The sequence below is a fragment of the Pantherophis guttatus genome, chromosome 13 (assembly GCF_059756535.1).
Source record: "Pantherophis guttatus breed Tessera chromosome 13, ASM5975653v1, whole genome shotgun sequence".
NCBI lineage: Eukaryota > Metazoa > Chordata > Lepidosauria > Squamata > Colubridae > Pantherophis > Pantherophis guttatus.
The window spans coordinates 25,067,669-25,080,691 of NC_142075.1; the positions used below are offsets into that span (position 1 = coordinate 25,067,669).

Consider the following 13,023-nt stretch of genomic DNA (forward strand, 5'->3'; position numbering starts at 1 on the left):
TTTTGGCAAACTGGGTAAGCATATTTTGTTCAGAGGACAGTGGCCTGGTTTGGTGATTTCTTAAGTGAGCTTGTTACTAAACTGGGACTTGGGATTTCTTGTCTCAGAAGCTACAGGGTCATTTGATGATTGCAGCTTTTGTCAAGGGAGAAATTTGATTAGCAATCGCCCCTAAAGTGAAACAAAGAAGGAAAGCTTTACACTGGAAGCAAAGTTAGCCCAGAAGCAAGGCAGTGCAGCTTCCATTCATTTCAACCGAGCCTGTAAGGAAACCCTTGGCAAGATCTGAAGACGAAGAAAAGGATTGGTTAGGTCAGTCTTCAAATTAAAAGAAATTTTTCTGTTTGGCAATGACGTCTCCAGGAAGAACAGGTAACCGAGAAAAATGCCTGCGGTCTTGGCCTGGATGGAATTTGATGGAGAGAGGATGCTTTTCAAACGCAGGCGGCCAAACCAACCCCTTCCATTGCTGCATGCAACACAGAAGAGACTTGAAAGAATGTTGTGGCATTCGCTCCAAGAGTTTGTCTTTCCAAGATTGCCTCAGCCTTGCCAGAGACGGAGTAAACAAATTTGCTGAAGCTTTTATTTCCTCCAAGGATCTTTAAAAGGGGAAGATTTGATCCATGTTTCCAAGAGTCCGAGCCCCCTCTACCAAATGTGGTCTTCAAAAAGGCAATGCTCTTGTTTTGGGGGTCTTGGTTTTTGAAATTGATATAGCTGACGCAGTGGTGAAATCCAATTTTTTTTACTACCGGTCCTGTGGGCGTGGCTTGGTGGGCGTGGCAGGGGAAGGATACTGCAAAATCTCCATTCCCTCCCCACTCTGGGGCCAGCCAGAGGTGGTATTTGCCGGTTCTCCAAACTGCTCAAAATTTCCGCTGTCAGGTTCTGACAGAACCTGTCAGAACCTGCTGGATTTCATTCCTGATTTGACGTAATTAATCCTTTGGGGAAAATACCACCATGCCTTGTTCTCCACCACTTTCTGGGTCTTTATTGCTCTGGAACCTGGTTTTGTTTAGGGAGACTCATGGCATCATCACTTTATTCCAGGGGTCTCCACCCGTGGCCACTTTAAGACTTGTGGACCTCAAGGAATTCTGGGAGCTGACATCCAAGGGTGGAGAGCCCTGCTCTCTTCCAGGTGCCTTCTCTCATTCAAACCCAGGACTTAAACTAAGAGGCAACTCAATCCTGATGTTACCCGTGAGAGAAAGGGGGTGAAGGCAACCTGTACAGTTCCCAGAGTCTCTTGTAGAGATGGGTGGTAGAGACCTCTGTCTGGCAAGACTTTGTCTTTAGGTGTGAAACAACGAAGAACTCAGCCTGGAAAAATCACCGTGGGTCATCCTTGGTTTTGAGCCTAACCACCTATGGACTAAATCAGGTTTTCCAAATGGAACAGAAACATGTCAGCAGGGCCCCCTTCCTTTATCAGCCAAATTCCTCGTCATTGCCAGGGCCTCAGAGTGGAAAACAGCTCACTGGAGCCCACGTGGCTCAGTGGCCCACCCAAAAACGGTCTTATGCAACCATCCCCACAGGCAGAGACATCATCAGCACCCACACAACTCTAGAATGTCTCAACGACTTAGAGGTTTGCTTGGGAGGCGAAGGCTTACCGGCCCCACCTCTACGCAGCACCTTGTGTGACTTCCTTTGGGTTCACACTGCCCGGCCACTCGGCTTTGTCTAGAATGCCCCAGGCGCTCCGGTAACAGAGGACTCTCAGAAGGCTGAGCGGGAAGCCAAAAACTTGCCTGAGCTGCCAACTGCCCCCATGGCATGGCAGCCACCCTTCCTTTGCAGCCATTTCTCCCACCTGGATGTTCATTCTTATCAATAAAGGAGAATATCTGCAGTTCAGGGTTGAAACGAGAGGCCCTTGGTGCTCTCTGAGCTGGGTTGTTTCCTTGCAGATGTTTCATGACCCAAGTAGGTAACAGCATCAGTGCTTACAAGAGAGTTGGGTTTGTTCAGCACTGATGATGTGACCTGGTCTGGGTCATGAAACGTCTGCAAGGAAAGACTCCAGCTCAGAGAGCACCAAGGGCCCCTCCGTCCGTTGTCTTTTTGTGCTTTCAAGGAAGGAAAGAACAGCCACTTGCAAGCAGGGGGTGGGGGTGGGGGGGCGGGCATTCTATTAGGATCCCAGGGACCCAAAGAAGGGAGAGCTTGTTCCTTTCGTCTCACCCCATTGTCCCCATGAAAACGATTCCTTTGATGTCCCTGGATTGGGAGAAAAGGCCAGGGTTTTAATAAGGACTCTTGCCCAGGGATCCAGGTAGGAAGAAAGGGTGTGACAAGTAAATCGAGGCAGGTTGGGTTGAAGTAAGCAGGATGAACCAGCTCTCCCCAGCGGCTCCCTGAGCGCTTCACCTTGTGCAGGTAGGTTTTATACGGCACCAGCCACTGACTTATTAATTTAATTATCAAGCCAGGAAAATTGGTACTCCTTGTTTTTGTTAAAACAAAACAAAATATGTGTACAAAGACTGAATCAGCAAAGAGGAGATGCCTCATTTTCCATACTGGAAAATAAAACCTCAGTCTGCTTGTGTGGGCTTTTGTAGCATAAAATCCAGATATATTTGCAGCAGTCTTGCTGAGTATTAGATGGAGAGGAACGAAGGCCACAGGTTACGCACAAAACTCTCCGGGGGAAAAGAGGGTTACCGATTTGTTGGCTTACTTTTTAAAAGGGTCACTTGGCCATCCAGCAGACTTTCCAAGATTTCTACAGCAACGTCCCTGAAGTTCCATTTTTGACCTTGGCATGGGTTGCTCTGCCCAAAAGGCTGTTTGTGGTGCCAGCCTTTTTCTGGATTCTTTGCATCTCACCTAACAAGCCAGGTTACATTTCTGTGATGGCAAATTTTTGGTGCCTTCGTTGCACCCTCCCTTCTCCTTATCAGAAAGGAATAACCAGAATAAACCTCCTCAGAAATCATGTTGAACCTTTTGTTTGTGGATCTGAACTCCAGGTAGAAGTTTAAGAATGGGGGAGAAATCTTGCCCCAGGACCAGCATGGTGAAGCAAAGTCTGGACCCCATCATCAGAAACTCTGCAAGTAGGGGCAGAGTTGTATATTTGAATGCTTCTCTAAGAAAGAAATTTTGCCTGCAGAAAAATGAGGCTTCTAGCAGGCTGATGTGATCCATAGGGAGGATTCCACCCACCCACCCACCCCACACAACGATATGCACAATCTACAGGATTAGGCAGGGAAATCAAGGAAAAGTCATGAGACTGATTTAAGGCCAGTGAGAGAAAATGGCTGCATCTTCTACCTATTGGAGATGTGTGTGAAGCCCCTGGAGCAGGCAGAGTCCCACAGCCTGTGCTGCATATGGCCAAAGGTGCCTCTTGCCCAGAATGAGGTGGCACGGGTGCCCTGCCAGGAAAGGCGTAGCTCTTTGGAGGAGCTGCAGAGCCACGCCACAAACGACGCTCTTCCCTTCGACTTAAAAACACACAACTCTCATCTACCCATCAACGTATCTTCAAGGCACACAAAATAACACTAGAGCAATACTCGTTACGATCCAAACGAAGGCCTAAGAGCCAACACCAGCAGCCAGATAAGCAGGTCCATGCCAGGAGAAAGGACCTCATCCACTGAGCTAGAACTTGAGGAAGGACAAGACCCACCGAAGGACTCTGATGGAAGATCAGCCAGACAGTTTAGAAAACCTCTGATGGAAATGAGAACGTCAAAACTGCTGCTTGCTAAGTAGAAAGAAGCTCCTTTGATCTGTGCTGAATGTCTAAATGAGCCAGGAAGAAAATCTGCAACATTCAAAACAGCAGAAAAAGGTATAAGGGAGAAAACGTCAGTTGGTACCCATCCAATTTGTATTTCTGATGGTTAATAGAGAAAGCTAATCTGGCTTTCGTGATGAGCTGGAGAAAAGTAAAATAAAAATAGTTGGTCAGCTGTATGAATGAAGACAATGGAGAAGACGTGGCTGACTTTCTCATCCCTAATTTTCCTGCTTGGCCACGGTGAAAACTCGAGCTGGCTTGCTCAGTTCTTAAAATACTTTGGACAAAAAATGTTTGCTTTTTGTTCAGAATAGAGTGTGCTTCTTTCCATTCTGAAATAAGTTGCATTGTATGAGAGAAACTACCAGGAAAAATGCAAGCAAACAGGGTTGGTTTTGGGGTTTTTTTTTTGTTATTGTTTCTGGAAAGCAATAAATAAATAAATAAAAGCTTTGAGAAAAAACAATGGATTAAATAAACAAAAACAAGAATTTATAGAAAAAGAAAACATGGGTGTATACAAATACATGTGTGGGAGAGAGAGAAGGACAAGAAGAGGAAAAACTGTGCTTTAAAGAAGGGATACAAACTTTTTAATCATGTATCCAATTACTTCTGTCCAGTGACACTAGCACATATGAAAGTAATGTTTTAAATAAATGTTGTTACTGTACTGTAGCCAATAACTATGATTAGATTTACCTTCACTGTTTAGCTTTCCAAGCTCTTTTTTGTTATGTCAATATTTCAGACAAAGCCAATCTTCCACTCTCTTTCAAAGTACTTCTGGTCCAGTGAAAGATTATTTGTTTATCCAATTCCTAAACTGCCCTCCTTCAAACACAAGGTTTAGGGTCAATAAGTGGACAAACTTTCCAAACTAATCCAGAAGACTGAATTACACAGAGCTGCCCTTCCGGCAGGAACCGAGTGAACTGATTTGCAAAGCAACCAAAATTCATTGCAACCTAAAAAATACTCTATTTTGGACAATAAATACCCGTGGAAAGCTAATGGAGAAAAAAAAAAAAAGGTTCGTTTCCAAGTATGATAAAATTTCATGGAAGTTGTTGATCAATGAGAAATTGTTGATCTATGAAGACAGGACAAGATTCATTTCATCACTTTACTTAAAAATACTAAAAGGCATTACAATTCAAATAGTCTCTCCACCGATAATAGGGCAGAATATAACTTGGAAACTGGCAATATTTTGCCAGAGGCCCCCAAGACTTTCACAACGCTTCTGGCCTTCGCCATTGCTCAGCAACAGATCTTCAGGAAGAAAAGTCTAGTTAGAGAAAGACTGCCAGCCTCAACTGTCTGACCTATCATTTTTGATGGCTGGTGGTAGGTAGGTAGATGAATCCCCTGAAGGTGTTTTGAAAAGTTATGTTCTTGGGATGAAATGAAGGAGAGACAAAAGAGGAGAAAAACAGCCAGACTGGCAGATTCGATCGTAATTCGTCTATCCAGTGTTCAGGAGGGTTTTGGAGATGCGCACCAGCAAAATGCTCTGAGCTCCGGACTATTTGAAGAAGACTCCTGAGATGTCTCAGGTCAATGACAAGAGTTGCTGCGAGCAATCATCCATCAACACATCCGAGGTGTCCATTCTGCACAACTGTACATTAATCACATCCTAAAAGGAGCCTAGGAGGGAGATTTTGGACTGTGGACAGACAGCAAAGGGGTTTTGTAAATGGGCATCAGGCCTGCATGCCCCAAATCTGAGTTTGAGGGCACCCCAGATCCTGGAACCCCCATCACTAGAACGTCTCGTCTCCTTTTCTGCATTCTGAATTTTATGGACTACTTCTGCCTGGAGACTAGGCCCCCATCTCCAGTCCCAGGAGGAAGTGAGAGCAAGAAAACTCTTAATACAGTGGCTGTGACAAGATTAGTTTCCCCACAACAATTGTGCTGTTCTGAATGACAGCCAAGTACACCATTCTGGAAATTATAGAACAGAGAGTGCAGGAGGTGTCTATGCTGGTACTGAGGAGAATTGTAATCCAATTGATCTGAAGGCATCAAACATCTTCCCTTTGCGTGCACCCAATTTCCAATTCTCAAACTAAAGAACCACTGAAGTCAGCATATCTCAACCTTGGCAACTTTAAGATAGGTAGATTTCAACTCCCAGAATTCCCCAGCCAACTGGCTGAGGAATTCGGGGAATTGAAGTCCACCTATCTTAAAGTTACCAAGATTGAGATATGCTGACCTAGGCACCGCGATTACCTCCGAACAGGTATTTCCAGGCCAGTGTGTGCATTAACACACAACTGAAAACCAGCAACTCAACACACCTCTCGGCCAAAGGCTTGATCCTGCTTCCCTGCATCCATGGCAGACTCCCATTGACGTCAGCCCAGCATCAGTGGGTGGAGTGCTTACACCGACGGATTGGGGAAATATTTTTTCTGGCTTCTCTCGGTGTTGCACCAGCACAAGTCAAAACAGGTCAAGAATCAACTCATCAACTGCTGAGCACAACGTCAGTTTGCACCAAACACTCCAAAAATGTTCTTTGTGGAAAACATGCATCACCAAATCGATCACCAAAGGTAGCAGCAAGGTCACCAGCAGACAGACGGATCTCAAACTTTAATGTACACTTTCCCTGTGAAGAGGATCACTTGGAGATCCCATATTTCCATGAGAGGAAAGGGCTAAGTTTATCTCCTTGGGACACATGAGCCTTGCTCCCCAGATGGAGCACCGAAACCTGAATTGTTCTTGAGGGCCTCTGATTACTTATGTTGTCTTGCTGGTAATTTTTGATGGGGATCACACAATGAGACTGGTACAATTGGCCGATTAATTGTGACTCTGATATTACTGACTCTTGGTTGTTACGTTGCTGTTCAAAGTTACCATTGTAGGATTGTGTGTGCTTGTGTGTGTGTGAGACCTTACCATGGGCAATATATGTTTTACATATTTATATTGTATCGTGATTGTTTTGATGGTTGGTTGTAACGTTCTATGAGGAAGGAAGGAAGGAAGGAAGGAAGGAAGGAAGGAAGGGAGGGAGGGAGGGAGGACCTCAAGATGCTTAATGGGACGTCCATAACCCGAGTGCCAACAATTGGGCAGAGAATGCTATCATTATACTCTGCTTTGGGGCTGCCATACAGCTTGGACTTGATGTCAAAGGATCCGTCTGGCTGGGTCGCTTCCGAAGCAACTGGGGTGCTTTCTTTGTAGTGCCTGAAGCATCTGCAAGGCATGGGACCAGTGGTGGGTTGCTACTGGTTCACCCCAGATCAGGTGAACCGGTAGTGGCGATGGCAGGAGGCTCTGCCCACCCTCCCGGACATCTCTGCGCACGGGCAGAAGTGTGTGCGTGCGTGAATGCGCAAGCGCCCGCGAGCAAACCGGTAGCAAATGAAATTGAAACCCACTACTTCATGGGACCCATTCTCACCCTTAACCTCCCCCAGCCCACCAGTTCAGGGACTGGGAAGGCAGTGCAGGTGGAGTGAAGGCCACCCCAGTGGGTGCCTGGCTGTATTCCTGGGCTAATGGTGCCGGCCAGCTGAGCTTTGCAAGGCAGTGGTCAGTTGGTCCCTCAAAGTTCACCAAAACAGAAACAAGAAAAAGGGAGTTTGGATGAAGCTGCCAGTAAAAGAAACCTAATCTTAAAAAATGCTTCATCTACAGAGCCAACTCAGATAAGCCAGCGTGAGAGAAACCAAGCTTTTCCTCTTACTATTTACTGACAAAATGAATACCCTTCTAAAAAGGAGTAGCCCGAACTAGATGACACGATATAAGGAGCAGGAAAACAGGAACAGCCTTTAATGAAAACATGCGAGTTAAAATATACAGTCTGTCAAATCTGCATAAAACAACAGATTGCAATTAAACATGAAAGGAAAATCTTCCACAGACCTTCTGGTAGTGAATTCATCTATGGTGACCAGGTTCATAGTTCATGCTAAACCAGGGTTTTAACCATAGCTTGATCCAGCCACAGGGGTTGCATTCACACAGAATACAAACCTGTTACAGCTCTCTCTCTCTCCTCCCCCTCCCCTCTCTCCATTGCACTGAAACAAATTATTGTGATGCTTTGTGGCCTCCTGCCCCTCTTTTTATTTCCACCTTAATAGCTCTCATTTCTGACAAGGAGATCACAAACGCCAGTCACAACATTGGAGGCTCAAACGGCAATCCAGAGAAATATTTCAAAATATCAGCAAGAAGTGCAAGACATGGTTTAATAAATGACAAATTTCTGCACATTTACTGAACCTCACAGCAGTCCTGCTGAATGTGCAGGGCCTCTAAAGTCCCTTCTCAATCACAGCTCAATTATTTATTACTAACAGAAATTCACTGTATGACAGAGTTGTCTAATTACTTTCATCTTTCCTTTTTAACAATAAAGAGACTGTTTAACCACAATATTTTTGTTTCCTTGAGCTAATTACAGCAGCCTGCCTTGGTTTAGAAGGCAACGTGCTTTAAGAGTTTATTTCCCAGAAACGAAGCGTAGATTTAGTGTAGCAAAACTACAAAACCCTTATGAAGGAATGCCAGTCACTGCTGGGCATCCAATGCAGGGGCCCTTTATAATCATCAGTGTTGGAATCTCTCCTTCTCCAGGCTCTCTGTAAAGAACTCGGAGTGACTTTCTTTGGGGAGGAAGGTTCAGTTTCTGTCTGTTCCTTGTTTTGGTAACTCTCTGCTATCAGATTATTGTTTATTTCTTTACTGACTGAGATCTGGGCTTCACAGAGCGTGACTCTGAAAGGCTTTACACCAGCTAAAATGCCATTTTGCTATTCTACGGCATCACTGCAGGGTTTACTCATGACAATCAAGTCACAGATTACTCCTATGGCTTTTTAACCATAAAAATGAAGACAGCTTCATTCATGTCAAGATTTGGAGTTGTTAAACTGTTCCACAACCCTCCAGATATCCACAGTGATATAAGACAGATAAAAAAGAAACAAAGTAAAGCAAAGAGAACGGCAAAGAGAACACCCAGTGCTCTGACAATGATCACAAATAGCCTAATTGAACTGTTTTCTTTTTCATTCCCTTCTCTAACTGAACTTTTTAGCCTTTTGGATATGGAACTCATTTTCAAAGGGTTACAGCAGAGTCCCTGCAATTTGCTGCCCCTAAATTTTGGGAGGGGAGGAAGAGAAGAAGAAAAAGAAGAATACGGAAGGGCACACGTTCCGTTTTAGTTCTACATTATTTTCAGAGTCCTAATCTAAATCACTGATTCTCCTACAAAGCACCAACATGCGATAAAATCATCTTACGATCAAGACCCATTTCTCCATTTCCCCTCTACATTTGAGCTTAAAAAGTGATTTTCCCTGATGCTTCCTTCCCATCTCGTTTTCTCTGCACCCCCCAACAAATCGTATCACTTCCCAGCAGCCGGCAAGACAAGAGAGAGGTACGGGCATTATTGAGAGAGAGAGAGAGAGAGAGAGAGAGCGGGAGGGAGAGGGAATATGATTTTCACAAATCTGTTTGTTAGCAACAGACCAACGCTGCAGTCCGTAACATTCAAGAGAAATTAATCAGTGCTATTAAGGTTGATTTCTCCGGCAGCTTTTGAATGCCAGATCAAAAAAGAAAGAAAAGGGGCCATGAGTCAAGAAGAGAAGACAACAACGTAACACCAACAACATTCACAGTCATTACAGGAGATCCGTTTCCTCCGCCCGCAAGACCAGAGATGGGAAGATTAAGACCTAAATGTGATATGACAAACCCAGCCTAAAGCAACGTGTCAGAGCCCATATCACACAAAATCAGTTTGTGGGATTTGACAATCACCCAACCCTCACCAGCTCCCATTGAAACCCAGGCTCCTTCTTCGGTTTGATGCTCTCCAGGATGTTAAACCATCTACCCGACTTAACTGGCACCCGGCACTCGTGGGCTTCATGCAGGAACAATGCTCTGGGAAGCTGCTGCCCATGACGGATGCTTTGGAGGAGATTTCTGTGCCTCTCCAGGAGCCCAGAGCTCAGCCTTCGTCCCGAGAGCAGGAGGAGTTTCTGCACTGCACGCTCCAAGCTCACCGCCGTCGGGGAGCAGCCTCGGGGGGCCCAAAGCAGGACCCCCCTTCCCCAAAGGAAGCCAGCTGGGTTCCTGTCCTGGTTTCCCTACGGAAGATCACCTGCACCTAGCCACGGTTTAAGGAAGGGAAGTCGGTGCCAGATCCGTTTAATGCCCCGGGAGCCATTTCACAAAGATATTAGCCAAATTAAAAGGCTCTTCTCAAGGCAGCGGAACTGAGGGGTTGCGTCAAGTGGGACCGCGGAGGACTTCGGCCAGCAAACTCGAGGGCAGCCCAACCTGGGTGCCACTCAAGCTGCTCCGGACCTCGTGAAACAAACACGCGAGTTCCCTCTCCGGCTGCGATCTTAGGCGAATGTTTGGCAGCCCCGTCAACAACAGCAGCAACACCCAACGCTACCCGCCCAGGGGCCATTGCTAAACCTCCGCCAACGAAGCCAGGAGGGGGAAGAGCGAGCGGACTGGAAACTTGGCCGGGCTATTGCGGGGGGAGGAGGGGGAGGAGGGGGGCGTTCAGGCTCTGCCCAGGTGCCTTTGCCCAGCCCCCCCAAGCCCCGCGCCCCACTGCCCCGCCAGGCAAAGGGGCTCCCAGCCTCGCGCCGCTCCGGAAGGGGGAGAAGCCCCACCACGCTCTGCAGGCGCCCCCCCGCCCGCCACGGCCCGCCCGAGCCGCGTCCGGGGCTCCGCCGCCCGCTCTGCGCTCTGCCCTCCGCCCGGGGAGCCGGGCCGGCGCTGCGGCCAAGCGGCTCCTTCCCCTGCCGGCCCCCCCGCGCTCACCTTTCATGGCGGCGCTGACCAAGCACATCATTCGGCGGGGCTGCGGCGGCTCCGGCTCCGGCTCCTCGGCGGCAGGCGCCCGCCAGGCAGCGCGACCGGCCCTGGCAGCAGCGGCGGCGGCGGCGGCGGCGGAGGCAACGGCAGCCTCCGCCTCCTGCGCGCCGCGGCCCAGCTGAGGCGCCATGTGACCGGCCGGAGCCCCGCCGGGCCGCCCCTCGCTCGCCTCGCCCCGCCGCCGCCGCCGCTCCGCCCCCTCCCCTCCCTTCCCTTCCCCCCCCCTCGGCAGCAGAGGCGGGAGGGGCGCGGGGGCGGCTGCGCGGCGGTGCCAGGGCGGGCAAGGGGGGAGGGGAGCTGCTCCCCCTTGGGACCCCGCGACCCGCTGCTGTGGCCCCGGACTCTGCCCGGGCCCGCAGACCCTCGCGCAGCAGACCCCGGCCCCCCCTTCCTTCCCCTCCCTCTTTGACCAAAGGAGGTGCCTCTTCCTCCCCACCTGGGCAGCGGATGGGGTGGGGGGCAGAATGCAGACACACACACACACACACACACACAGGTGGCAGCGGCCAGGTGGAGCCCCACCTCAGGTCTTGCTGGAGTCACCTGAATGGAGATCGGCAGCCTTAAGAGCAGCCCCCCCCCCCCAGTACAGTTTGCCCTGGCCGGAGACCTTTCTGTGCCTGAAGGTAAAGACCCGCCCCCCAAACTCAGGTTCTCCTGCTTCACCTTTGCCAGCTGGGTGACTCTGGTCCCAAACCTTCCATCCAGGTAGGGGAAGGCATGAAGGGGCAAGTGGGGTGGCCCCCACGGACTTTGCAAGAAAGGGCTGGCATCGGATGGCCCCAGACAAAGCGGCTTATGGCCAGGCTTCACACGACCCTCACGGTGGCATCCCCACAATCCCATCATCCACATTCGGGGAACTTGCATTAAGGGCGGCTGTAGCCCCCTGGGGTCCCTGACCGCCATCTGCAACCTCCCCAGCTGGCTTCCCATAAGTAAAGTCATTTGGGGAAACCAGGTGTTTGTTTAACAACCTTGGCAGAAAAAAGGTCATAAAATTGGATGTGACTCACTTAATGTCCACATCACGTAGCAACTGAAGAAAGACAAAAAGATGAAAACAAGCCTTGTATACTTTCCATGTTCCTTCTATTGTCTTGGGGAGGGAGGGGTCCTCCAGATGGATCGATTGAGCCGCATCTGTCAACGCAGAGCAAAAGACCCCCGAGGAAACCCCACCCCGCCACTGATCTGGAGCAGCCCTCCAGCTTTTGGAACCAGAGAAGGGAAGGCAGAGACCCCCAGCTCAGCCTCTTCACAATTCTTGGTTGTTGTGTTTTGGTACATTTGGTACATTTTGACAGACAAAAGCACTAATTACAACTTTGGGACTGAATGAACTGCAGATCTTCTAGCTAGACAGAAATGGCATTTTCGGCTGGGCTGGGTTTTACCGAATGGAGCAGAAATGAAAAGCGGCAGCAGGAAGGAGTGGGGGAGCGGGTGGGCAGGAAACCCACCAAATTGAATTGCCTGGCAATTTGTCTGTCTCAGCAAAACAGAGTTTCTTCGCTCCCGTCTTTCTAGATGGAAAAAAGCAGGAGATCAAAGCTTTCAACCGTATTGCTAGAAGCCAGAAATGTATACAAACAGTGTGTTAAAATATGCCTGGAAGAGAACTGGCTTACTGGGGGTTGGGGGTGGCGGGGGGTAGCACGACGGGAGGGGCTACAGATCTACAAGAAGGCTCTTTCTGGACTACAAACTCCATGGGGCTATTCTGCCCAGGCGTCCTAGATCTGGCAGTTGCACCAAGCTAGGTCTGATGATCTTTCACACCCAATCTGGCCCTTGGGAAAGAGAGTGAGCGAGGGGAGAGATGTCCAAGAGCATGTCAAAAGTGCTTCCAAGATCCCTGAATCTTCCTGAAGGTAGAAATTCATTCTCTGGCCCTTCTGTGGTCAGAACCATTTATATTCCACATTTCTAGGCTGATTTGGTCTTAAGGCAACTTGCAGATGTGTAGGTAGGTTAAAAAGGACTGGAGCCGTCAAAAGCCCCTAGGCAGAGGAGGGGGCTTCCTGCCCTAAAACGGGTCTCTTTTTCTTTGCATGGATCATATTTTCCTTCGTTCATCTATTTTTCCCTTCTTGAAAAAGGAACTGAAGCATCGAGACAGGAAAGAAAGGCCAAGACAAAGTGTGAAACTAATTGTGAGAAACTCTTAACACCTTTTCGTCTACGTGGCCAATTCCTCCCCACTTCTCTTCCTTGTTCGTGTCGGGTATCAAGCGTGCACAGGTGCACAGGTGGGGGGGGGGTTGGCTTGTAGAAGGTCTTCTAATAAAAGGGAAAGGCATCCGTTGCGCTTTGGATTGTGTTGACTCTGCACTCTGATGCTGCATACAAGATCCTGCAGA

General features: G+C 48.6%; 1 protein-coding gene across 3 annotated transcripts in view; it reads right to left on the bottom strand.

Annotated features, from left to right (window-relative positions):
• Positions 1-13,023, bottom strand: part of RORA (RAR related orphan receptor A) — a 53,422-nt gene that overhangs the window by 28,164 nt on the left and 12,235 nt on the right. The window contains exon 1 of one of the 3 annotated variants that reach the window (XM_034409395.3): positions 10,607-10,817. The exons of 1 other annotated variant lie outside the window; for it this stretch is intronic. In XM_034409395.3, coding sequence (XP_034265286.2) covers positions 10,607-10,790 — 184 coding nt within the window. In that variant the 5' untranslated portion in view covers positions 10,791-10,817. Of the gene's footprint in view, positions 1-10,606; positions 10,818-13,023 lie in introns of those variants that run through there. One more of the 3 variants, XM_087877954.1, reaches the window with a different exon arrangement.